Source organism: Heliangelus exortis, chromosome 3, assembly GCF_036169615.1.
Source record: "Heliangelus exortis chromosome 3, bHelExo1.hap1, whole genome shotgun sequence".
Classification (NCBI taxonomy): Eukaryota; Metazoa; Chordata; class Aves; order Apodiformes; family Trochilidae; genus Heliangelus; species Heliangelus exortis.
The window spans coordinates 81,003,638-81,028,428 of record NC_092424.1 but is presented as its reverse complement, the minus strand read 5'-3'; the positions used below and the strand labels follow the sequence as shown (position 1 = coordinate 81,028,428).

General features: G+C 37.3%; 1 protein-coding gene across 3 annotated transcripts in view; it reads right to left on the bottom strand.

The window, feature by feature from the left end:
- The window catches only part of ME1 (malic enzyme 1), a 158,146-nt gene that overhangs the window by 49,118 nt on the left and 84,237 nt on the right, over positions 1-24,791 (bottom strand). For all 3 annotated transcript variants that reach the window (XR_011725359.1, XM_071741458.1, XM_071741459.1), the window contains exon 6: positions 23,166-23,269. Coding sequence is in view for 2 of the 3 variants with exons in the window: in XM_071741458.1 (XP_071597559.1) it covers positions 23,166-23,269 (104 nt within the window). In the remaining variant the exon portion in view is untranslated. The remainder of the gene's footprint in view (positions 1-23,165; positions 23,270-24,791) is intronic.

Here is a 24,791-nt window from a genome sequence, read left to right as displayed (position 1 = left end):
TAACCTATGTAAAGGCTGTACAGATAAGGGAATATTAAATATGGATGGAGTAATCTTCTCTTTATATTTGGTACAGTATAACCAGTGCTATAGTACTCTGACCATTTCTAATGTCTATAATTAAAGAATGAAACACCAAAACCAACCAACTCTTAACAAATGCCACATTTTAGGCAGAAGTTCAGACTAGTTTACAGAAAGGTTTTCTAGCTTTATATATTTACAGTACACTGAATATGGCTAATTCAGTAATTAAATAACATACATTAAGGGACACATTTCCACCATTCAATTATGTCTACACATTTAGCACCCTATGGGATGGCTGAAAAGACCTGTAAAAGGGAGGTTTTCAGCAGCAATCTGAAGAAGTGAAAAAAAGTTGCATTGCAGACATAAAGAGAGGAAGGCTTACCACATTAAAGATGAAAAAAAGAGAGGATTCTTGAGAAAAAAGTGAGGGGGAAAAAAAGATTTGATGGGTAGCAGAGATTAGACAGAGGTAGAAACAAAGCTGTGTAGAACCATGAAAGAACAAAACCTATTTTGGTGTAGTAAAGCAATGCACAGCCAATGATGACATTATCTAAAGAAGAAGTGTGAACAAAGAGCAGGAGAGGAAGAAGAGTTTGGCAGCACCATTTTTACCACCTAGAGGGAAACCAGGTGTGTATCAAGAAGGCCAGAAATTACTGTAATCCATGAGGAAGACGATCCCAGCCTGTAAATGTTTTGAATTTTTTTCTAATAAAATGTAAGCATGAAGAAGAACTAAGCCCAGGGAAAGCCATCAGCATTGTCTTACCCATCCTAACGAGACAGAGTGCACTGTAAATGCCTTTGCAGAAGCTGGAATTCTCTTCAATTAGCATTCCTAGTGCAATTTAGTTTTCCATCTCAGTGCTATTCAGCAGAAATTGAACAAGAATCAAAATAGGTAACACTACCAGTGCACATCATACACAAGATACCTCAAAGCATAAAGCATAAAAATGCATGTAGGAATGTGTTCAAACTCTTCAGTTCCTGGGAATGATGACCCTGTTGTTCCTTCTTTCTGCCCTTCCTCAGGCACTTATATAGAGCAGTGAGAAATCTGGATTATAGCTTCCATACCATTCATTATTGTGAGAGGATTAGAGACAAATAAATGTATCAGGGAATTTTATATTTTTTTTTTTTCATACCTGAAGATTACAATTCTGTATTAATAAAAAGCTTTTCTAATCATGTCTGCAAGTGAAACAGCAATTCAAGTTAATAAATATGCATCTAATCTGCAGCAGGTGGCACCAGACATTCAAAGCAGATTAATGTCTTTCACAAAAAAAACCCTGAAATTAATAGAAGTTCAGATGGGCACCACAAACTCCAAAGTGTTGCCTTTAAGAGAAATTCTCCAAGACTTATGATGGTTCATCTAAAACTTGAGCACTTCCCACTCAAATATAAAGCAGTTTGCATCTCCCTTAGCACAGGTGGTATTCTAACCAACCACACCAACATTAAAAAACTTCAACTTCAGCTGCTTGGTTGCACTCTGATTTCACATGTGATGGATGAGACTGGTTATTCTGGACCAAAAAAGGGAGGAGTTCACAGGAAAATAACAGTCTTGGACCAGTGACCATGGAAAATTAGGTTGAATGCATATCACAAATTTTTAAACAAAACTTTGTGACAATGAGATTCTGTATTATATGTTTAAAAGTAAGAAAGAAAACAGAAGAGAGAATCAAGAGAATATTGAGTATTGAGAGAATACTTTTCCAAAGTAGTTAAGTAATTACCTGTTTTGAAAACATTAGCCAGAATTTAAATGAAATGAACATTTTATTGCTACCAACTAAATTAATTTTAACTTTACTATTTCGGTTTATATACATCACAATATTCAAGACTCCACACAAAGAACAAACCCTCAAAGACTAACAAAAACTTTTCATGGCTCTTCAATAGTACAAAAGTTGCCACCACTATTAATATTTAAATGAAGCCAAGACTACATGTACTAAATAAAAATCAGCCATAATTGGATTTATACTTGGGAAAAACTGCAGAAATGTTTATAAATTTTCCCATAGAAGTGGAATACTCAAGCTCCATAAAACGGTATATTTATAAGGGTAATGTTTTTCCCAGAAGTCACCATAAAGAAATAACAGCCACTTGTGCTTTCATTGCAGAAACAGGAGCTTTCCAAAATCCTCAGAGAGAAAGAGAAAGTATGAACATTGGATTTTACATTGAAAAACTGGGAGTGCTGTCAGCTGACCTACACTGGACATATTCTTGCAGCCTGTGCTATGGTTGCATTTTATCACCACAATCAGCTTTCTTTAAAATTCCCTTTGAAGCAAGTTCAAAGTTTTCAGTCCAAACTGTCTCACTGGTAAAGTTATATTCAGATATTTATTAACATTGACTGGAAAAAAGGTTAATTGGAGATTAAATTAAGGTCTCGGAAGAGTTCTAACTTTACTTTAACATTTTAAACAGGTGGTTAGAAATTTTAGATGGCTCCTCCTCCTCTTTTCAAATACTCAGGATTCTTTGATTTTATGATCCCAGGGATTATATCAGCGATCTCAAAAGAATAATGTATAAAATTATAGCTCTTAGAATAGGGGACTAGGTGAGAAAAGGAAGTGGCTGCACACTTCTCCTGGCTGGTTATAATCCTCTGCTAAGTCCAATGCTATCTGTCCTTTTCACAGCATTATTTAGGCTTCCTTAGGGAATCTGGGATATGTACCAAATGGTCTCCCAGTTTCTGGTCCAGGCTGAAGTTAGAAATTGATGCTTATACTTTAGATTACAGAGCCAGCACACCAATAAGATGCAGGTTTTTCAAGTGATTTTGGGTTTTTTCAGGCTGTTTAGAAACTATACATCTTGACTAGGATCCTTGGATATGACTGCAGCATATAGACCTTGAAGAACACACATGTTCTTCAAATTAGATAGCTGATACCAACTTAAGTGTACTGAGAATGCTGCAAATAGTTAAAAAGAATATTTTTAATCTCTTATTTTAAATTCTATTAATATATATATAGTTTGCCTTTTTGCATATAACTTCATTATGTATATTAATTGGATTGATGAATATTAGTCCAACCAAAAAATCATATGTATTTTGGAGACTTGGTAAATCGTTTTTTCAGACATGAGCTGCTGGAATTTCTAGAGGAGTCAATCAACACTAGAGATGCACAATATTTCTGAAACTAGATCCAGGCTCCACCTTTTTGAAAGAACTTACAGGAATCATTAAGGAAATAAGTTTATACTAATTCCAGATTCTCTTATTTTGGTGTTTAAATACAGCAGCATCCTAAATCACAGAAGAAATCAAAGAATTTTCCTTGCATAGGTGGGCTGTCCTCTCACCTCAAGCCAGTCAGAAAATGAACTTCTGGAGTAAGAAAAAAGTATTTAATAGGGATTGCAGGATAAATATGTGAATTTGGAAAATATATGGCAAGTATTCTGTTCTTGAGCAATGCCTACACAATATAATCAAGCGCATAATAAAGAAAATAAAATTAAAAGTACTTTTTTCTTCCTTTAGTGTCTTCTTGAAATTAAACTAGTTCTGCTTGAGTTTCCTTAGTATGGATTCAATTAGAAGACAAGAACAATACAAGAACACCTGAATTGTCTGACTACTTCATATGATTGTAAGTTCTAAATTATGTCTGCTTGTTTTTTACAAAAACATGAGGAAAAAGTAGAGGGAAGATGCTACAATAATTTTTTTCCAGTCATTCAGAAGCAAATGCATATATGCACATGACTATTCTGGGAATAAATATTTATGTGGGAAATCTTATGAAGCAATTGATATTTAGTAATGTTTCCACCTTGCACAGTATCAGGCAGATATTTCCACATTTATCTTAAACATTCACTGTGCCATCTGATGTGTGCCCCAAAATCCACCCCTCACTCACTGGTTCCAGTTCCACGGATGGATTTGATCCATATTAAATATAATTACTTTGTTAAAAGTGTTCCTTTCATGTAAACTTTCATGTAGTATATGTGATGGTGGATGGTTTAGTGGTTATAGGTTGTAGAGGGGATGGTTGGACTTGATGATCTTAAAGGTCTTTTTCAGCCTTGATGATTCTATGAAAGAAGCTTATCTAGACTCTTAATGAAAAATTACTTACTGAACATTTTTTTCTTACACAAGATAGCTTACAGCTTGAAATCTCTATTTCTCCTTGGTCCATAATTCTTCAAAGTCTATATTGCTGTGAACTAAAGACAAAGCTAAAACTTGGTTCAGTTCATATTTTTATTTCCTCACAGGCTTTCGTAGCTAAAAATATAAAATGGTTCAGTGTGATAATACCAGGAGCTTTGTATGTAGTAGCAAGATCACCTGTACATCAAAATGTAAATAGCAGCCATCTCACTGTCAATCATACTGTTTCAGAACCACATATCATATTCAATTGGGCTCAAGCAACGGATAAGGTAATGAAAAGACCACTGCTTCTACTTCTAGAAGCTGTGAATGAAGAGTCTGACTAAAAAGGATGGTATATGAGAGAATATTTTTGTAACATATTTGCATATTTGTTTATTACTGCAGTGCTCCACTTAATAGATAAAAGGGTATAGAAGAGAAAATTATTGTGAATCTCAGACTGTCCATCTTACACTACTATTAAATTACCATATATTTTCATAATTTCTTTTGTGAGCTGTACTAATCAGGTAAAGTTACGTTTTTTGTCATTTTTAGTATTGAAAATGAAAAACTGAAAATGTATTTTGGGGAACATTCCACCTGAGCTTTACCTCTTAGTGAAAGGACTGCCCCAACCATAGAGATGGCTGTCAGCAGCAGATCACACTGCTCCTAAACATCCTCCTTCCGGATTCGGGCGGAAACTCCTCCAGAATTAGGAAAATTTCCTCTCAAACAGAAACCCAGCCAAGTTCTTTTTGCCTCAGTTTGTCTCAGAGCTCTGACAGGCAATGATAAACTCAATTCAATTTAAAATTAGGATCAGATGGTGACTGTGATTAGGTCTGTAAACTTCTCACAATTCGACAACCCTAGCACAAGAAAGTCTCCTTCCCTCATTATCTATCTCTCCACTATATGATTTAGGAAGAGAGATAATCTGGACCAAGCCATTAGCTACTGTAATCACGGGGATCTTATTTATTGAATTCATTCAATTTCTCCTCCAGCTGCTCAGACATTGACACTAGATGGATTTTTTGGTCAGGAAACACATATCCCTTACACTGCTTCCCTCCCCCAGCTTCCCTCACGAAGGCCAGGAAAGATGTACAATAACTGTAGCTGTCTGCAAAGTCTCTTCCCTAGAGATGGGAATAATGAGCTCTTGGAAATGTTTAAAGTCTACTAAATAAGAAAAGCATCTAGAAATGATCTGGTAAAACAGTTTCAATGCCATGAGATTCCACTCAATATCTCCAGTACTATTATTTTTAACTGAAAAACTAGGACTACAGCCAATTTTACACTTCTGGAATTATTACTGTTTCATAAACTTTTACATATATGCACAGATGTATCTTTTAAAATGTCTACATTTCCTGGCATTCAATGTAGGCAGCTAATGCTTCAAATCTTGACAAAATTGAGCTAAATAATCAAGTCCCCACCCATCTCCAAGTATTTAAAGTAAAGATGTGTCCAAAAATATTTTCAGTTTCTTTCCCTTTGCTTGAGCTATTAAAAAACAAACCAAAACAAACCAAAACAAGACAGGCATTAAGATTTTGTGAATTCATAACTTATATCCTATCTGGAAAAACAACTCAGAAGAGTGAGTAGAAACTGTCTCTAGGGATTCCTCCATGACGTTCCTGGTTGGGAACAGGGATCATGCTGTGAACTTTATAAAACAGCAAAGAGAACTCAGCTTATGCACTCCAAGTCAGCATACAACAGCTAGAAAGTACAAGCTACTGCATACATAAGGACTAAAAATCCCCACACACAAAGAAACCCTTCCAAGAACAGCTCTGAACGTCCATTTGCCAACTTCCAGATGTTGTTTCTTACCCTTCAAGCAACAGCAGATAGGAGCAACATGAAAACTGGCAGAAATTATCTGAACATGCCCACAGTTGGGTTCTTAGAGTAGCACTCAACAGCTAAGCTTTTTCAAAGCTTGGCTTGAATCTCCAGCAAAAATTCTAGAAGACTTCTGATGTCATGAGCAATAATATCATGACTTGAGCTCCAAAGGAACCTCCTCTCAGTGAGGAAGCTGTGGCTCTGTCCTACAAAAATCCCCTCATTAGGTCTCAGTGTTGAACTCTAGGTCAAGAAAATCTCTACTGCCCTTTCTGTAATTTCAAAGTACTTCAAGGAACTTCTTAATATATATAATTGTTTTTTAGATGCTGGAATCTCATATATTTCCTGATATTCTTGCAGTATTTGCTTGATACAAATTTGAACACCAATCCAGTAAGTGTTGCTGTAGAGAAGAGCCATATCATTGTGCCAAGAAGCAGACAACTTGTTCTCCTTGAAGTATAGGCTATATGCTAATGAGGACTATATGGACCAGACCAGATGTCTGAAAAACAACATTTTTCAGCCTGCAAGACTGGATACAATCTAGATTTATGTTAATATTGAGAACAACTCCTTGCTATCACACTGTACAAAGTGAAAAATACATCCTTCTCACAGCTAAGCCAAAGCTCAGAGAGAATAAAGTAATTCCAGGTGAGAGAAACCTACTACGATTGTTTAGTGGAATTGACCACCTCAGAGCTGATCCAAAATCAGGACATATCATGTAAGGCATTGCCCAAAAGCCTCTGAAATCCTGATATAATGTATTTCTTTTGGGTCGCAGGCAATGCTAGGAAAGAGAAAGAAGCAGGTTAGTGCAGAAGGAAGGCTTCACAAAACTTAATGCTCAGCTTGATCCCTTTAATCACAGGAGGCCGGCATGTCATTACTTGACCAGAGCAGTCCTAACTGGGAATGAGCTAGGAAGCTGTGAAAAGGAAAAGGAGGCTGCATCCCAGACATGAACACCAGATGGTTGTGACATGTCAAACAGGTGAGGTTGGTCACTGGAAAGGAACTGCTACACATACAAAAAAAAAAAAGGGAAAAAAAGCACGTGGAGCAAATCTGACTTTCTCAGATACGTTCACATCTATTTACAACACAACTCACTGATAATGACCATATGCTTTTGAACATAACCTTATGTTATAGAGTCAATGTTAAAGTAAAATATCAATTACAGAGGAGCTCCCCAGGTTTTTGCTTTTTAGTTTTGTTTAGCAGTAGGCTATGTGACCAAATATCTTAAAACTAACTATGACAGACTTGGAACTCTACCAGCAACATTAATAGTAGCATAGAAGCAGTCCTTGGGACAGTAGGATACGTGGCGAAAGTCCTAAGTCAGTATTCACCACATGAGCTTTTTTTGGATATTTTGCAGTTTAAATCATAAACATCTGTTTGTGGAAAGAAACTCTGTCTTCTCTTTCTTACATATAATGTATTAATCATTTTAAAACAGGACTATAAAGACAGTATGTTGCTGAGTCCTTAGTACTTAGCAAGGTTACTAAATACTTCATTTACATCCCATTTGGGACAAAGCTTAAGGAGCAAAATTTGAGATGCTTCAGTGACCTATAAAACAGTTATAACAAATATTTAAATAATTATACTCTGGAAGCTGACAATAGGAACCAATACCCCCACCATGCTGGATGGTGGCAGAAGGCAAAATCTTTGCCTTCAAGGGCTACCAGTCCAAGGAAAAAAACAATCCTGAGCCCTCCTTGAGAGTGAATATACAAGCAAAAAAGAATGAACACAAATTAGTTACTTTATTACCTTCTTTTCTTATTTTTGGTGGGGACAGGGATAGAAAGGAAGCAGTAAAGAAGATGAAGAGTAGTAGTTGTGGCAAATTATCTGGTCAGAGACTGGGAAGTGTGGGATCTGTGCTGTGGCATGACAAAGCTAGCCAAGGAATGAAGGTTGTGGGACATACCACAGCCAGCAAGAGCATGACAGAGACAGCAGAATTTAAGAGAACATTAAATGAAGTAATTAAGTAACAAAACCAATACTTTTAGAAAACCTCAGACTCATGAATCAGCAATCCAGAAGGATACGAAGGAGGGTACAGCTGTGACATAGAAGGATTAGAGATATTTATAGGTAAGAAGAAAAATGGGTAAGAACACAGGTGGGATTAGGATTGAGCCAGCCTCTCCAGAGAGAAGTGGGCAATAAAGGAATAAGTAGATTTGGAATTCACAAAATTCAATTAGGAAAAAAAAAGGCAACAGGATGAGACACAAGACAGCTATAGGAGGCAGTAAAACCAGATATATAAACAGCAAAAAAATGTGGAATAAGTGCGACAGTGAAAAGTTGCAGACTTTTATTACACGCAAGCAAGCATTTCAGAACCCTTAGATCTGATTTCCACGCTGTCTTAGAGCTCAGGCACACTGAGTCTTTTCAGAGTGCAAAGTTGCACAAAATTGTGTGCAAACCAGATGCAGTAGATGGTCTGCTGCAAGTCAGCATGATGGTTCATTTTCCCCATTACTAACGAGGTAGGGCACTGTCGTGTTAAGCAAGGAACACCCAAGCCATATGCTACCAGACAAGGTTATTGTCTTCAACAGATTCCATCCCCCCACAGACAAGGAAAAATTCAAGCAGACCACAAATAATTATGCCATGACATCCAAAATCTAACTAAGGTCTATACCATATTAGGGAAAAAATCAAAGTTGATCATTCTGCCATCAGCTGCTGATTCAGGAATGCTTAAATACACCAAATCTGTCTTTTTTTTTTTTTTTTTTTTTTTTTTTAATCTCATCTCTTCACAATTCTTAATCCCCAGGATTGTTGTGAGAAAAGCTGCAATCTTTTATTGGTGGTGTAGGTGTAGTTCACTTGCTCACAGTGGTCCCTATAGTCAGGAATCTCAGCTATTATTTAATAGCACAAAAGATACAACCCACTGGTGCTCCTCTCACACAGCCTGCAGAACAGCAAAACATACAAAAAGGCAACATCAGATTTTTGCCTGACAGATGGTCATCTTTCATCTCATCACATCCTCCTTTTGAAGATGTAGCAGTCACTCCTGTCTTAAAGTGACACCTCTTGAGCAGCAAAAAGATGTACCCAATGGTTAAATGGAAAAAAACCACCAAAAAACCCAACTAACATTAAGCTTATTATAAATGAAGTAATACAAATTCCTGCAAATATGATATTCAAACCAACTCTTCAGCCACAGGCACAATTTGAATCTAAGCATCAGATGCTGTAAATGAAGAGTGTCCCAAGCACAGGTGGTAGTTAAGGTTATGACTTCCATAAACTGAATCCCATTTCACAATGATGAAAGCAATCTAAGCCAGGTCTATTTTTGTATTTCAGCCCTGCTCAAAACTTCAAACTCAGTATGTAACACTCTCTTGCCTTATAAATGGCAAAGGGATAGCATGCTAGCACTTCTTTTCAGGCTCCTATTTCTCCCAAAAGTAATTTTTCTTTTCATAATATTATACCACAAAAAAATGCCTAAAATTAGGGGTGTTTTCTTTTTTCATTAACAAAACTAGAATAAAAAAGAAATTGTTATCCATCCCAGCCATTCTTATCCAAAGGAGATACATAACAGTATTTTTAGACACACTGGGCAGCTCAGCTTTTTAGGCCCTATATTGATCAAGTACACATAGTTTTACATAGGTTGATAGCATATGTACAGGTATACATCCATATTTAACTTCTAAAATTGGACACAAGAGTGGAATTAAATGCCTTCTATAAGAATCTATGTTTTTCTTTGGGAATAACACAAGTTAGCCTTGGCCATTTCTCTTAGAATGATTCAACAGCTCCAAAGTCACTTCTGTAACCCCAGACAAGACATGTACTGCAAAACACCGAATGCCTGTGCAGTTTAATTATTTTAATTTTTCATTTTTAAGTTTTATCTTCTAGGCATTTGTTGGTGCAGTTGTTGAATGCAAACAGTGGTTTCAGTGACACAGATACTAAGGCACAGAGCACATTAAAATCCCCAGCCCTGTGAGTAACACTGCTTTGTTTATCAGGTGAAAAAGTTAACATAGGTGGATTTTTATTTTTTTTTTCTTTTCCCCCCCAGTCATTATGAAATCACAAAGAAAGAAGGTAAGGTGACAAAAACAAGGTAACATTTAAAAACTTTTATATAGTACAGTGTGGCAGTACTTGCAGAAGCTGAAATTGGAGCACAGACTATGCTCTTTGTCAAGAATATGTTTTGTCCCCTGTTCTGTGAAGTGGTTATTTGACATTTTCTCTGCTCCTTAAGCTAAACCTGCTGCCACCAAGCCTCCACTGGGAAAATGCTATAGCCCCAGTAACCTTTTCAACTGCTTAAATGCCTATTAGCTCCTTGTTCTCAACCATCTGACCTCTTCCCCCTCAACAAAGAGTAGAAAAACCTGTTTTAGAACCTTATTCGAAAACAAAAATATGTTCTGCAAATACCTGTGTCAGAGGAAATGCAACCATTCCCTTGTCTTCTACTCTCCATAATGTGCTTCTATACAAAAGTTGCAATTAGAAAGTCTGCTATTCTGCTAATTTGTAATAGAAAAAAAAGACCAGAGAATGGTGGCTACAAGAGAAAAGATTTGCCAGTAATATATAACATTTGCAGGAGATGCCTTGAGTTCAATGATGGCATTAGGGGACTGAGTCTATGAAGCCACTCTAACAGGAATATTATTCTATATAAATAAACTATTAATAATAAGAAGAAAATTATGGTGACTTTTCTCTTTTGGGAAAAAAAAAAGTCCCTTGGAAAACAACCTAAAAGGTAAAATAGGTTTTTCTGTGGACCACGGCAAACTCAAAATGATTCTAAGCAAACTTCTTCTCTATGTGCTGTAATGTTGCTATTTTTCATGCACAAAGTCATAGTGTTAATTACATTTTTTAAATAAAGCAAGCAATAAAAGCTACAGCATACCTTGTTATTGATCAAATCTACCAAATTTACCCATTTATTAGAGTTCGTGTTTGTATTTAGGAAAGATAAATTAACGTAATATTTAGCCCTCCAAAAACCCTGTGATACTTCTTAAACACAAAAATTGCATTCAGATCAAATTATCTCAGCCCCAAGTCTAAACTAAAGCCCTTAGGAACACACTGCTCACTGCACTGACAGCCCTGTGCAACACAGCCCTGTGTTTTACTTCTATTAACAGCCCCATCTACAATCTTTAATGTTTGCCAGCACCTGTGCCAAAAAGGCAGCTTTTATTTAAAATACATGTATCCCACCCTCTCAGGAAATTAACAATAATAGCAACAAAGCCATACAGCCCACCTCTTCCCACCTCCATCTCAGTTTTCCTTCTTGTGTCAAAGAGCAGCATCAAAGCAGACCTGCCTATAGAGTTCAAAGGAGAAGGCACAAAGTGATGCCAAAAGCCAAGTGATGCCACTTCTAATGTCCAGAGACCAAGGCACAGGACCACCTGCTCAGGTGGTGGTGGCTGCTAATGCAATCAAGCAGCACAGCTGCAAGTTACTGATTAATTCTCCTAGAAAATCTTGAAAATGCACAGTGGATGATAAACACCACTCTTCCCTCACCGGTTTTATTTTGGGCAAAAAAGTAGCTTTTTAGGACACAGGCATTTGATAGATGGTGCTGTGACCTGGTGAGGATACATTGGAACCGAATCTGACATCAAAATCATATCCAGTATTTCTCCTTTATAACATTCCCAAACCTAGACATCTTGAGACAACCAGCATATGCTGGCATTTCAGCTAAAAGCAACAGATGAGCAGCTGGTTCCCATTTTGAAATATACCAAACCAGCTGCTCTCCCTTCTCTTCTCCTGAAAATACTGTTCTTTAAAAATATTTTCCATGTATAATTTACAGCTTCTATACTTTTCTGGCAAAGAAAAGAAAACAAACCCCAATAGTACGCAGTCTGGCTTAAGCTGAAGAATTACTTTTAAAATACAAATTTAGAAGAATTAACAAATTTAATAGAGCACTTCTTTCTCCTTGTTAAATCATTCTTAAATCAGTTTGCACAAATGTGAAGGACTGGTGATTTAATTAGGGTATTTTTTTCCAGTATCAATTCAGTGGAATCAATGCAGTCCCATAGCTGAAAAATTGTATTATTCCACAAGCCAAGCACATGCTCAGATCATAATCAATTTTTCAGAAGAAAAGATTAATCAAAGCCTTTTTAATAAAAACTTGATACTGTAAAAAGATCTCTAAGTGTCTGGACCATTATGCCTGGCCACCAAAATTCATTCCATAGGTTTTCTGATTACTCCAGGGCTCACAAATGCAAAGCTTTTAACAAGTCAGGCTTTATACATTGCATCTACTGAAAGAAGATTTTTCAAAAAAATTTAAAAATCCATTAATTTTAATGGTGCAAGACCAAAGTGTATGTAAGGAAGTGGACTTAAATATTAATGCTGAATTTGAAGGTCCTCATTGGCCATTAAAGTATGTGGAATACCAGATTACTGTGAGAACTGTATTTCAGAGACTTGCACCCCAAGTGTTTTCTGTCTTAAAGTATGAAACCATTTGACATGTAGTAAAAAAAATAAGCTGGTTAAACATTTTCAAAGCCTGTACAGAACCTAAAATTATAAAGTCTAATGGTATGTGGCAGCTAATGGCTTTTGAAAGAGCACTATTTGTTCCTTCCTCAATATGCTTTCAGATATTTCTGATTCTTCTGATTCTTCTGATATTAATAACTATCATAACAACAGTTCAGTTGATCTAACAGGCACTAATAAGCTACTCATATGTTTTGTAATAGGAAAAATAATTCCTGTGCATGTTTTCTAGATCAGAACTCTCTCCTGAGTGAGTGCAATGATTCCAAGCATCTGTTTCATTAAGGTCTTTAAAAAAGGGGGAACAAAACAACCCAGAAGGAATTCACTTTTAGTAGCAGAAATTAATCACAAAACAAGTATAATAGAAACAATTTTATTGTATCATGTAACTAAATGTTTGCAGACATAATATATTCTATGAATACAGAAAGAATGTTTAATCTCTTCTCACAGTATTTAACTGCATTTTTATTAAAACTGGCACAATTAATTCTCAGGGAATCATGCCAGCAATCTCTTTCCAGTAGCCATTTAGGCTTGCTACAGACCAGCAAGCTAAAATCCACCAAATTGATGGTGGGTTTGATGCTAAAATCCACCAAATTCTGAAGTAAAGTTAGCCAATTAAGTGACACTCCTCTCCCTGTTTCCAAAGTATAATGTTGGAAACAGATCACTTTCTGATTTTGTACTAAGGAAAATCCCATTTTCAGAAAGAGAAATAACAAAGTAACATTGTGCTAGAGATAAAATGGTAAAGAATGTCCTTCTGCATGAGTCATGGCAGGGAGAGCAGTAGAAATTATTTACCCTAAGTATTAGCAAGATCTAAAAGAGTAGTGAATTAGGAGAATTTGTTTGTTAGGAGAATCAGTTTGTTTTACTCCCATATATACTCAGATTTTATAGGGATGACCTACCAGGTAACTATTAGTTGGTTCTGGGGACACAATCAGCATCCCATGGAACTCCAGAAATCCAGTTATTCAAACGATCTCACACTTACAAAAAGCACAAAGAACTTATGCAATTTTGTAACTAAACAAAGACACTTAGCTGAACAAATTACATGATTTATTCAGACGTCGTAGCACTGGCACCACCGTGGGTGTCAATGAAGTGTCAGTTAATTGCATTTACATATGGCAGTGGGTCTGAAGTGTCCTATTGCATTTTTCAGCCATTTACAGGCTAATATTTTTTACAGTGGTGTATAAACACTCGTGATTGCTAATGCAGAAATAAGATCTCTAAGTGGAATTTCCAAAAAGTGTCAAGAAATTCCAAGGATACCAAATACTACCTCCTTACCCCTTGATTAAATAAAAAGACAATGAATCAGTAAAATCCATCAACTGCATGATCTCGCAATGAAAAGCAGCAGTCCTTGGCTCCTTTCAACCAAGCAAAGTCTCAGTATGCTTTACTAGCATGAAACTGGTAGAGAGAGACTGCAGGATTAAAAGGAGAGAGGCAGTTCTAAGCATTCAAAGTAAGTAAAGTGCAAAATCTGCATGAAACCTTCAATTTTACCAAAACTATACACATATGAGAACTTGGTCAGGGATAGCTGAATAGGTGGAAGGCTAGCTCAAAGGATATTTGGAATTTTCCTCTACTTGCTAAAGTCTTCCTTCGCAACCTAGAAAAATCACTCAGTGTTGGAAAGCCTTCAAACACCTAGAGGTACAGACATTGGGGTGCAAAGTGTCATCCAAGATACTCCAAGGTATCCACAGTACCAGTGCAAAGCTGACAGATAAGACTGATGATGTATGGGACAACGAAGGTACCTGGACCAGCAGCTGGAGGCCAGACAGGGAATGACACAGGACCCCTATGTTTAGGAAAATGAATTGTTCCCAAGAGGACATCTAAATCAAATTCTGTCATATAATGCTCTAGTTCCCATATATAAAAGGGGAAAATTTTTACTCTGAAACAACTGTATGGACTATAAGGAAGCCAGACTGATGGGGAATGCAGTAATAGACACTGGATATTTTAATAATCTCTTTCCACCACACTCAGACACTTGTTCTAAATTCCAAAAGGTATATGATTTATTATATTTTGAGTTTAGTTCAGTCAAATACTTTAACAGAGTGATGTGCTAATAACTCAAAATTAAAATTCTGGTTTATTGCTAATTCAGGCAGTGGCAAAACAAGTTAGGAACATCGAAATGTTGAAAAGGTTTTTAGGTCCCAGCAAATTAATGAGAAAGCTCTTAGATGATGTGGATCTGGTTGAGTCATGTACCTTGATCCACTCCTGAGTAGAGGATCAGTTGTGCTGAACTAAAACTCAGTGACCCAACCAGTACCTCTGCCTGCAGCAATGACTCTGTTATGTTCCTTATAACCTCTTAAATATTTTCTGCTCTACAGTTTGCATTTTATGTGATAAATGTTTTCTTTAAAAGGAACTAGACCTTGACATCAATGTTTTTGTGACAGAAACTGCACTGCCTGAAACATTTTCCTATGGTGAACCAGAGAAAAATATCTGCAGTCTCAGGAGTATGGGTAGGATTGCAATATCCACATTTTCTTCTGAGCCCTGTGATACTTAATCTGTGACGTTATCAAGCAGATTTAACACTTAAAAGTTATACTCAAGCAGAAGCTCAGGAAATGGAGGCTACCAACTCTTTGATCTACATCATCTGCCCAAGGTGGTCAACAAGGCATATGTTAACTTCTTGTAAGTGGCACATATGCCTCAGAGGGTGCAGGGAAAAGAGGGATCTAAGCCTTTCCTAGGTGGGAGATAACCATGGCCCTCAGCAGGTCCCACCCCTCTCACACAGGGCAGGACAGGTTTGAGCAGGGTAGGACATCCAGGTGAGTCCAGAAGGACACGACTGACTTTGGCTCCAGCCATATCTGCTGCCTTCTGCTCTCCCACAGCATGGCTTTATTTCAGCAACAAATTTCAGGCTACCCAAGTCCCACTGCTGTTGGTGTCTTGCAGCCCCAGGCTGTGAGCTGCAGCAGAAGCATCACCAGCACGGGCTGATCCGCTGCCATGGATCAGGAATCTCAGCTGGGAGCAGGGGCAGTTCCCAGTGGGACATTCTGAGCAAAGCACAGGAGTGCCCCTGTCTGGCAGGGGTAAAAATCCAGGGTGAGATGATGAAGCATTAAGGTGCTCAATCCCAGTAGCCAGACTGACAGTGAATGGAAGTTTTCCTGAGATTTGAGAGCTAAATATAAATAATGCTTGACTTGTAATGGGAGAGAGAAAGAGATGGGATAAGGAGGTCAGGTATCTTGTTACATTATGATGTGAACTGCAGCCAAAAATTTGATATTTTACTTGACTAGAATTTCCAAAGGAAAACAAAAATTAAGAAGCTGCTGATTCTGATGGCCTGGAAAACTACTGTACTTCTGTAACAACAATATAAACCTTGTTCAAGTATTATATTTGCAAAAATTATTCAAATAAATCAGCATTCACTCCATTTAAAATACAGTTGCACCAGCTAACTTCTGTTAAGAATCCTGCCCACCATTTGTTAGAGCTATAAAAGAGAAAGGAAAGTAGCTGAGATTACCCAGGCCTTTTCCATTTGAAAAATCCCTTCTTAAAATAGTTTGGAGAAGAAAAAAGCCTGAGAACAGCATGTTCTTCACTTGTTGGGTTTTGAATGACTGCAGCAAGTCTGGGACATAGTTGAGCATTATTAGAACATGGATACATCCAATTCTGAACTCCCAAATCAGTTTTGGTATGAGAGGCATATTAAAAATATTCCCCCACTCTTTCTATCTTGTTCCCTAAAAAACCCCAAAACAATAGCTTTCCCAATTGTACTGGTCTGAGGTTCTCATTACTTTTTGTTTTCTTTAAGGGATGAATGAGGTTTCATTTCTACAAGGCTCCTTCACTAACCTATGCTAAAAAATTCTCTCAGGTCTCACATTACAAACAATAATTGGACTCTCTACAAATAAACTTTATGTGACTGGGATCTGTCCAGGCTGCTACAGTTCTGTCTCACTGACAGATACACTTCTCCTTGTACCACTTACTGTGCCTGCAAAGTTTGTAGAGCATGTATTTGTAACATTTAACAATCAGAGATCATTTAACATGGCCTGTAGCACTGATTTTTCTTTTCCTAAATAAATCAAGTTTTCAAAGAAATCCCAAAAGGAACAAGGAGAAGTCATCACAGCTGTCAAAAGGTACCAGTCACAAAATCTCCAAAAGATCTTATGCCAGAGGCACAGCTGCCAGTGTAACTCCAAGTCTACTCTTCTACTCACTCTGGAAGCTGAGCCAACTGAGGTTCTAGACAAAGTCTAGTAAAAGATGATGCCATGAATGAAGGCATAGCCCATGTGCAAATAAGACTGGTCAAAAATTTAGATTTTGTCTCTTCCATGCTAGATTTTAGAATTGTAATGGGATTCATTAGCATAGTTTTATTTTAAGTTTATTTATAGGTTGAAAAAACCCCTGTAGTACTTGTAACTGCAAATCTTCTTGAGCTTCCACTGTCATAGGCTTGAAGCTTGGAAATTAGGCAGCACAATATAGACTTATTATCATCTGAATTTCGCAGCAGAAAACAGCATTACAAGATATTAAAACAGACATTTTAATTGCTTCAGGGAATATTCAGATTGCACATAAAATGAAAAACCTATTGTGACTTGTCTTTTTTGTCACAGGGTGGACCTTAAGAAACTGCAATGGCTACTGAGCCCTTTTGTGCCTCAAAGCAGGATGGCACATCCCACTTCTGCATCTCATCTGAAACATTTCCAGCACTGCCCATTCCTGCTGCTGTTTTGATTGTCACCTAAACTCAGAGGGTGGAACATTTACATTTATTTGTTACTGCTCTGGCAAGCTGTCAGCATTTTTCAAGAGTATGCAAAAGAAAGAAAACGAGGAACCAGAAGAGTTTATATCACTTTGAGAACTGAGTGTGGTTTCAGAGGACAGGGCCTATGCCCTTCCCTTGCCAAGGACACTGATGGAAGAGGACTTAGCTTCTGCAGAGCATACTCATGTTTGGGAAATGAGAAGTGCTTCTCCTCTGACAAAAAAGATGGTCCTATTTTTAGAGGAGACGTGTTGTTACTGGCTATTTATACAATGGAGGCAAAGAAAAAAATGTTAATCAAGCTGATTGATTTCCATTGTGTTAGGCTGTAAAAATGGCACGCGTTGAAAGAGAATCAAAACAAAAGCTATTGAGGAGGATGGATAGAAAGCACTCTGTTAGAAGTAAGATGTATGCATTTTCTTAAGTTAGCTGGGGCAACTTAATCAAGCAATGCCTGCCATCTGTTTTCATGTTCCAGTTAATGAAAGCACAAATGAGCTACAAGAAAAAAGGTGAAAACAGATTAAGTAGTGCCATGAGTCACCCATTTCTGCAGTTCTAAGTCCAGAGAGAAGCAGCAGCATAAATTTTCATGGATTTTGGTGTTAGGGAAAGCAGGACACAAAACTCAGGAAAACCAGATTATGGCAAAACAGAGGATGGGTTTAAAATGGGGTTTTAAAAGAAGGCAACAGAATTCAGATTTCTCACTACAGGATGTCAGAGTGGGCTGGTTTTGCCCAGGACTGTCAGAGAACAACAGCCCAGCAAGCCAGTCCTGAGAACCATGCCACCAACCAGTAGGAAGTGGGAGAAGAGGGGTAAAAGGCACCAAATAACAAAAAGAAAGATTGTTTGGCTACAACACTCAGCATCCTCCTGAATGGTTTCACCTAGTTAGTATCAAAATCCATCTGGGAGTCTAGATGGGTAAGGAAGCCTGAATGCTGAGACCAGCAAGCTTCAGGAAGAACACAAACCCATCAGTGACTGGAAATGAACCTCATGTAACCACAGGAAGGAACTGAAGGTAGGTTCAAAAAGCAATTCTAACTGTAGTCAAGGCAATGGCTGGACTTCTCCCTAAGGATCCACCTTTCTCCTACCTTGCTGTCCACTGTGTGTGGTCTTCCCTGGCACAGCAATGTTCAATGAATGGTGGAAGGAACAGGTAGTCGTAGACATTAAAAAAATTGACTCAAAGGGCCTAAATCCCAATGAGGAACAAAATTTCTAACTGGAAAGTTCTTCATCAACTCTGCCATAGGAAGGAGTTGTTGCAGCAGCATTTTTTTCTTGCACACTTTCTCACAGCCACTTAAACAATAGGTGAATGTATAGGCTGGACACAAGGTCTCGTAGCACCAGAGTGCAGAAGAGGAGAGAGGCATCCATGTTCTTTTATACAAAACCTGTGCCTAAACATACTGTCAGAACCATCGTGTGGTCCAACTGCTTCCTTAATGATGCACAGCTACAAGCACATTTTATGCTGACTTCTTGCCAGTATGTTCTCCTGCCAAGAGCAAAGGCTGTTCGAATTAAAAAAATTATATTCACAAATTCAATTATATTCTAATGTTCTCTGCTAACTGAAAACACCTATTAAAATATTTGTGTATCTTATTTTGTGGATGTATTATTCTTAGAGTTGCTCTCAAAGTTAGATAAACTGTACTCAGCCATAAAGCACTGTATTAAAGTCACACAATGTGAAGTGAAACCCTGATACCATCTGTGAATAATGTAATCAGACAAATGAGGAATAATGATTCCACCACGGTAATTTAGGACAGAACATACTGAATTACAATTGTCAGCAGCTTGGTTTGTAGCTTACAAACTTCAGAAAAGCAGAGCATACAAAAAGAGTGGGGAAGGATTTAATTAAAACATTACTACAGAAGAGAATATAAATGACAACATATTACTTCTCAAGGGTCTAGCAGTATTATTTGCATCTTGAAATGAAACTGAAAACTCCCCATCACACACAGAAAGATAATTTCAGTGACATGGGGTTGCTTTTATGCATCACAAATCCATGGGATTTGGTTTATAACATAATTCCAACCAACTCTTCAGGGTTGTGGTAAGTGAGCAAGGAAATTACCTATGGGAGTTAAACCAGATTCTTTCCATTTTCTAAAAGTTTCCTATCTGTTCTCAGACCAGAAGTTCAGCCCAGTCTTCTCTCTACCAAGCACACAGTGGCTTCCACTGGGAATGGTCCACACCTAGTAGGATGCTTTTCTTCCTTACTCTGACATTTTTTTGAGGGCTCAGAGGTGGAATTATCTTTACTGGATTTGCAAAAATCAAGTCTCCTTCAAAATAAGGAAAAAATTTCTAGACCCCTTCAATCTACTCTTTGCATCAAATAAGGAAATTCAGGTCCCTTTTGATTAAAAAGGTGCTTTTCTCCTCTCCCCTCATTTCTTGTTCCATCTCCATTCTACATATTTTTCCCCCCAAGCATTTCCATAATCTCTTTACTATTCCAGGTGAATTCTCTTGGCCATTAATACATTTCTCTTTGCCATTACTGCAGACAAGTAGGAATGAAACAGGAACTAGAATAAAAAGATCTGAGTTATTTCCTCTGGTTACACAGGAAACCTTGGTGGACTGATTGTAACAACCAAAGTCTTGTTTAGCAATCCCTCCTCTCAGAGTTTCCTCTGTGAACACACACATTTAAGAACAGCCTGTCACTTGGAAAGATTTACTTCTCTGTATAAAATGTTTTATGATCCATTTCTCCATAGGGCAGAACATAACAAACATTTCTGTATTCCGGCTTCCTTTACATTCTTCAGTGATTAAGATATCTGTCCACTTTTTCTCATGTTATAAAACATTCCTTCCACATCGAGCATTCTTGTTCCCCTAAATTATCACACCAACCCAAAAACAAGAAACACCTGGTAATATTCAGAGAAATTGTAGCACCTGCCCTCAGAGGGGGCAGCTGTTGGCGCTGGTAATAAATAAATAACCAGATAAATGGATATATTCATAAATAAATAAAAGCTGTTCAAAAGATTTATGTCAACAGAAATCTAGATGCTTTCCATATGCTTCTGCCTTCCCATGTCTGGGAAAGATCACAATGCTGTAGTTTCATTCTGCCATGGTAGCACACTAGATAGAGTACCAGAAGCTTTCAGTAATGGGATGGATGAAGTAGTGGATTAAAAAAACCAAAAACCAAAAAACAAACAGCTCTTTCACAAATAATTTTGTTTCATAGTAAGAAATTTTTGAGGGTGAAAAGCAGTGAATGCTAAGAGGAAAGTCTAGTAGTTTGTGAAACTATACCTTCATATGACATGCTTTTTTAATAAGGCATTCTCTTTATTGCACAAAACAAAACTTACTGTTTATGGGTGACATTTCAACATGAAACACTAAAATAATACTGTATTACATTACCATAATCTAGATTTTCAAAATCAGCAATCAATCAATCAAGATGATGGGCATGTCCAGGAAGTGTCCTTGGAAGCCCATGTAAAGCCTGTACAGAGTGCACTGCCCTGTACAGCTGCCTATTCCTGCTTGCTCCCAGGCAGTGCTTCTACACCCTGCCTCTCACTTCTCTTAGCATTTGGCTTCTCTGGAGAATTATGAAGGTGAAAAGAACTAAATAAGACACTTAATGTAGTTTTCCAACTTGCTGTCTTTTCTCTTGAAGATAATTGTCATCATTTTCTAAGCATGTCTTTGGATTTGGTTTATTAAAAACAGCCTCGTGCTTTGTGATGTTCATGGTTCTGTGTGTTTGGAGATGAATACTCAATGGTTCCCCCAGAACTCCTCCCATTAACAGAAATTATTAGGCAATGCTAAATAAGAAGGCCTCTTCTGGGGAAACAATAAATATGACTAATCTAAAATGTGAGAAATCCAAAATGCATCTAAAAGTAGCAAATCTGTGAAACAAGCAGCAGAAGGCCAAGCAAAGTGAAAACAGGCAAGCTTAAGAGAAACTTTCACAAGGAGGAAATAACTGGCATTTAATCAAAGTAAGAAATTATCTACATCACCAGAGTGGCTTGGAAAAGAAATGCACAATAAAGTAAACCATGAGCTGCATCTTTAAGTCAGAACCACCACACCAGAATCAGCTGCAAGCACTGAGGCTGCCAGTGGCACACTAAAGACAAATTTGAATTTAGGAACATCTGAAATTCTTCAGCAAATTGATTTGATTTTGACCTAACTGCATCATTTTCCCCTTTACCTTAGCAAATGAGTACTGTAATCAATATATATGTCAAAGCACAGCCAAAAAAATCCACAAGTAAAACACACCAAGTTTGAATTATAAGTGCTCCACTTTAAACACTAAAGAAATGACACCATTATAGACCATGACAGATTTAGCTGAGAACAAAGTGATTTTTCAGGAGGTCAAGCAAACATAAACTGCTCAAAACTGCTCAAAATTATAGTTTTAAAGAAGCAAAAAGAGCAAGCAGATGTCAAGCAGACCTTCAAACATTATTGAGATAATCTTCTGCTTGTCTCTGGTGACCTCCTTTAGTATGAAGAACTGTGGCTCATTTTAAAAAAAGGGTAAGGTGGGAAATGTATCCATTTAGAAATTCCAAAAACGTGTTCCACAGAGCAAATTCTATTGCACTGGAAGGCAAAAATGCAAGTTTTATCTGAAAGGGACTATTCAGAAGAGGAGCAAACACACTACAGGGTAGAGCTGAACCAGCAGCTTTTATAGCAAGACTAAGAATGACACTGTCACCCAACTGAGGGTGATGGAGGAGAGTACAGGAACACATGAAGGAAGATATGCTTTGGGCATGGAAATTAATTTAAATTTCTTTTGCACAAGAACCAGGGTATGGAGAACAAAGGTTGTGCATCCAGGTAAGGTCACATCATGGAGTGAAAACACAGATGTGGTACAAGTCATGACTAAGGAGCTGGAAAGTATTTCCAGGTCCCACAGCTCAGCCCCAGCTTTGGGATACAGAAAACATATCCTGCTGAGGATCCTGGCACTTTGGCTATTATAGATATGCACAGTGAATGCAGGGCTAGAACTCCAGATATTTTAAGAAACAAGGAAAACATGAACAAACCTGTTATCTGTCATGTGAGAAGAACTATTTTATAAATCATGTTCTAGTAATAAATTTAACTACTTTCTGCATAGGATAGAAAAGAGCAAGATTTGATATAGGGTGCATGCCATGACATTTAAAATCAAAACACTGAAATCTTAGTCTTGATATGGTTTTGGTGGGGGCTGAGGGGGGGGGTTGCCAAGTACTCCAGCTTCTTTCAGTCTGCTGATGTCTTGCATATGAAATCAGTCAGAAAATCATGTAGGCCTAGTGCTAGACACAGAAAAACATCAGGCAACTGCTTAGCTTAAATCTCAAAAAATTAGTTTGAAAAACCGCTCGTCTCAAAGGCAGTTTTACTACTCATAGATCTGCAATATTAAGGGTAACTAGTTCAGATACCTACAAAATCCTGTGCTCAAAATAAAAAACATTAGAAACCTATGATCTCTTTCTTCTTTTCACGAGCTACTGATCTTTATTTCTCCCAAGATGAAGTTCACAATAGCATTTCATCAATGAATAGCACAGATATATCACATACCTTGCAGTCACAGCTTCCATAAACTCATCAAGAAGATCATCATAGGCTTGACCTCTGATTCTCTTGTGTCTCAGCCCAATATACAGAGGATCTTTCAGCAATGCCTGTTAAAAAAATGTTTGAAAAATTGTGTGAGCAAGTTACACTAATTCACTTTAAGTTAATAAGACAGGGGACAAGAATACAGTGTTTGAGCATTAACCCAAGTATATAAAATACATATCCATTTATACACCTCAATCTAAAAACTGAAGAAATGGAACAAAGATATTTAAGAAACACCCTTTTGTATCAAGGTAAACGGATACCCCAGTCTCAAAGGAAGTGTATTGTTCAAAGTAGAAAAGTTTATCCTAGGAAGTCAGGTTTCAAAAGTACCTTTTCAAGCTTTCATTTTTTCTTTTCTTTTTCCTTTACATCCTGACAGTGTCCTGACATTTAAAAAAGCTGTTATCTTTATTTTTATCATCATGTTTCACAAATCTCTCCCAGAGTACATAATTTCAACTGTGTTAATGAGCTGATACTCAGAAAATGTGCTGCTTTGTAAGACTGAATATGCCAAAATAAAACCAAGCCTTTGACCTTTTCCTCCAAAACTCAATTATCAGTTTAGATTCCAGCCCTCTCTATTTCAGTGATCTAAAACTTGCACATCATCTTCCTTGAGATTATGATCCAGACTTGGTTCTAGGTCCACAAACATACTCTGCCTGTATTATTCCTTATCTTCCCTACTAGAAGTCTTGTTTAGGTCTGTTTTATTTCCAAAGTATAACTTAGAAACTTTATAAACATGTTCAAGTGTTTTGCAATCACTCTTGACAATTCACTCCAGTTACAGCAATTCCCCAGTCCCAACACTTTCACTGGCTCCCCCAGGAACTCTTATATAAAGACACTCTCTTTAGCTATTATTTTTTTCACAGGCCTCTGAAAATGATTATGATCATTTCTCAGCTGTATCTAGTGTGCAATCCTCCCACAAATGCACAAACAGCTTGCAGAATTGGTCAGGAGCTTGACTTAATTATTTTCATCCCAAACCAATTTGCAATACCAATTTGGCTGCAGAAATCTGTAGAGCAGCTTCAACTAGGACAACATCATAAAGCAAAATACAGAGCCCCTCTCCTAAGAGACCCTTCAGGGTGCATCAAAAAGCAACAAGGCTGGAAAGCTTGTTCTTCAGGCTGGGAATCAGAAAGTTTTGGATTTTAGAGAAGCACCTAAATTCCCTTCCCAGCTTTCCTCTGTTGTATAAATGAAAAATACTTTGGGTCACAAGGCCCAGTTGGAGACTGGCTTGAATCTCTGTGAAACTTAAAACCTTTGGTGGTATTCTGACTCCTCTAGGAGGATTCTGATGCAGACCTGCACAACGAGATGTTTGTCTCTATTTTCTCTCCACTTCCACAAAAAATTAAAAATATCAGATTAGAATGTTTTAAAAAAATAAAGACAAATAATCTGCAGTATTAAAAGATGATTTTTCTAAAAAATGCTGCTAAATTCGTCATAACTTTAAAATAATTTCTAATACATTACTTAGAGATTTTTGGGAGTTGTTACGTTAACTGTTTATATAATAAATGTCAAAATTAAAATTACTTTGTAAATGAAAGT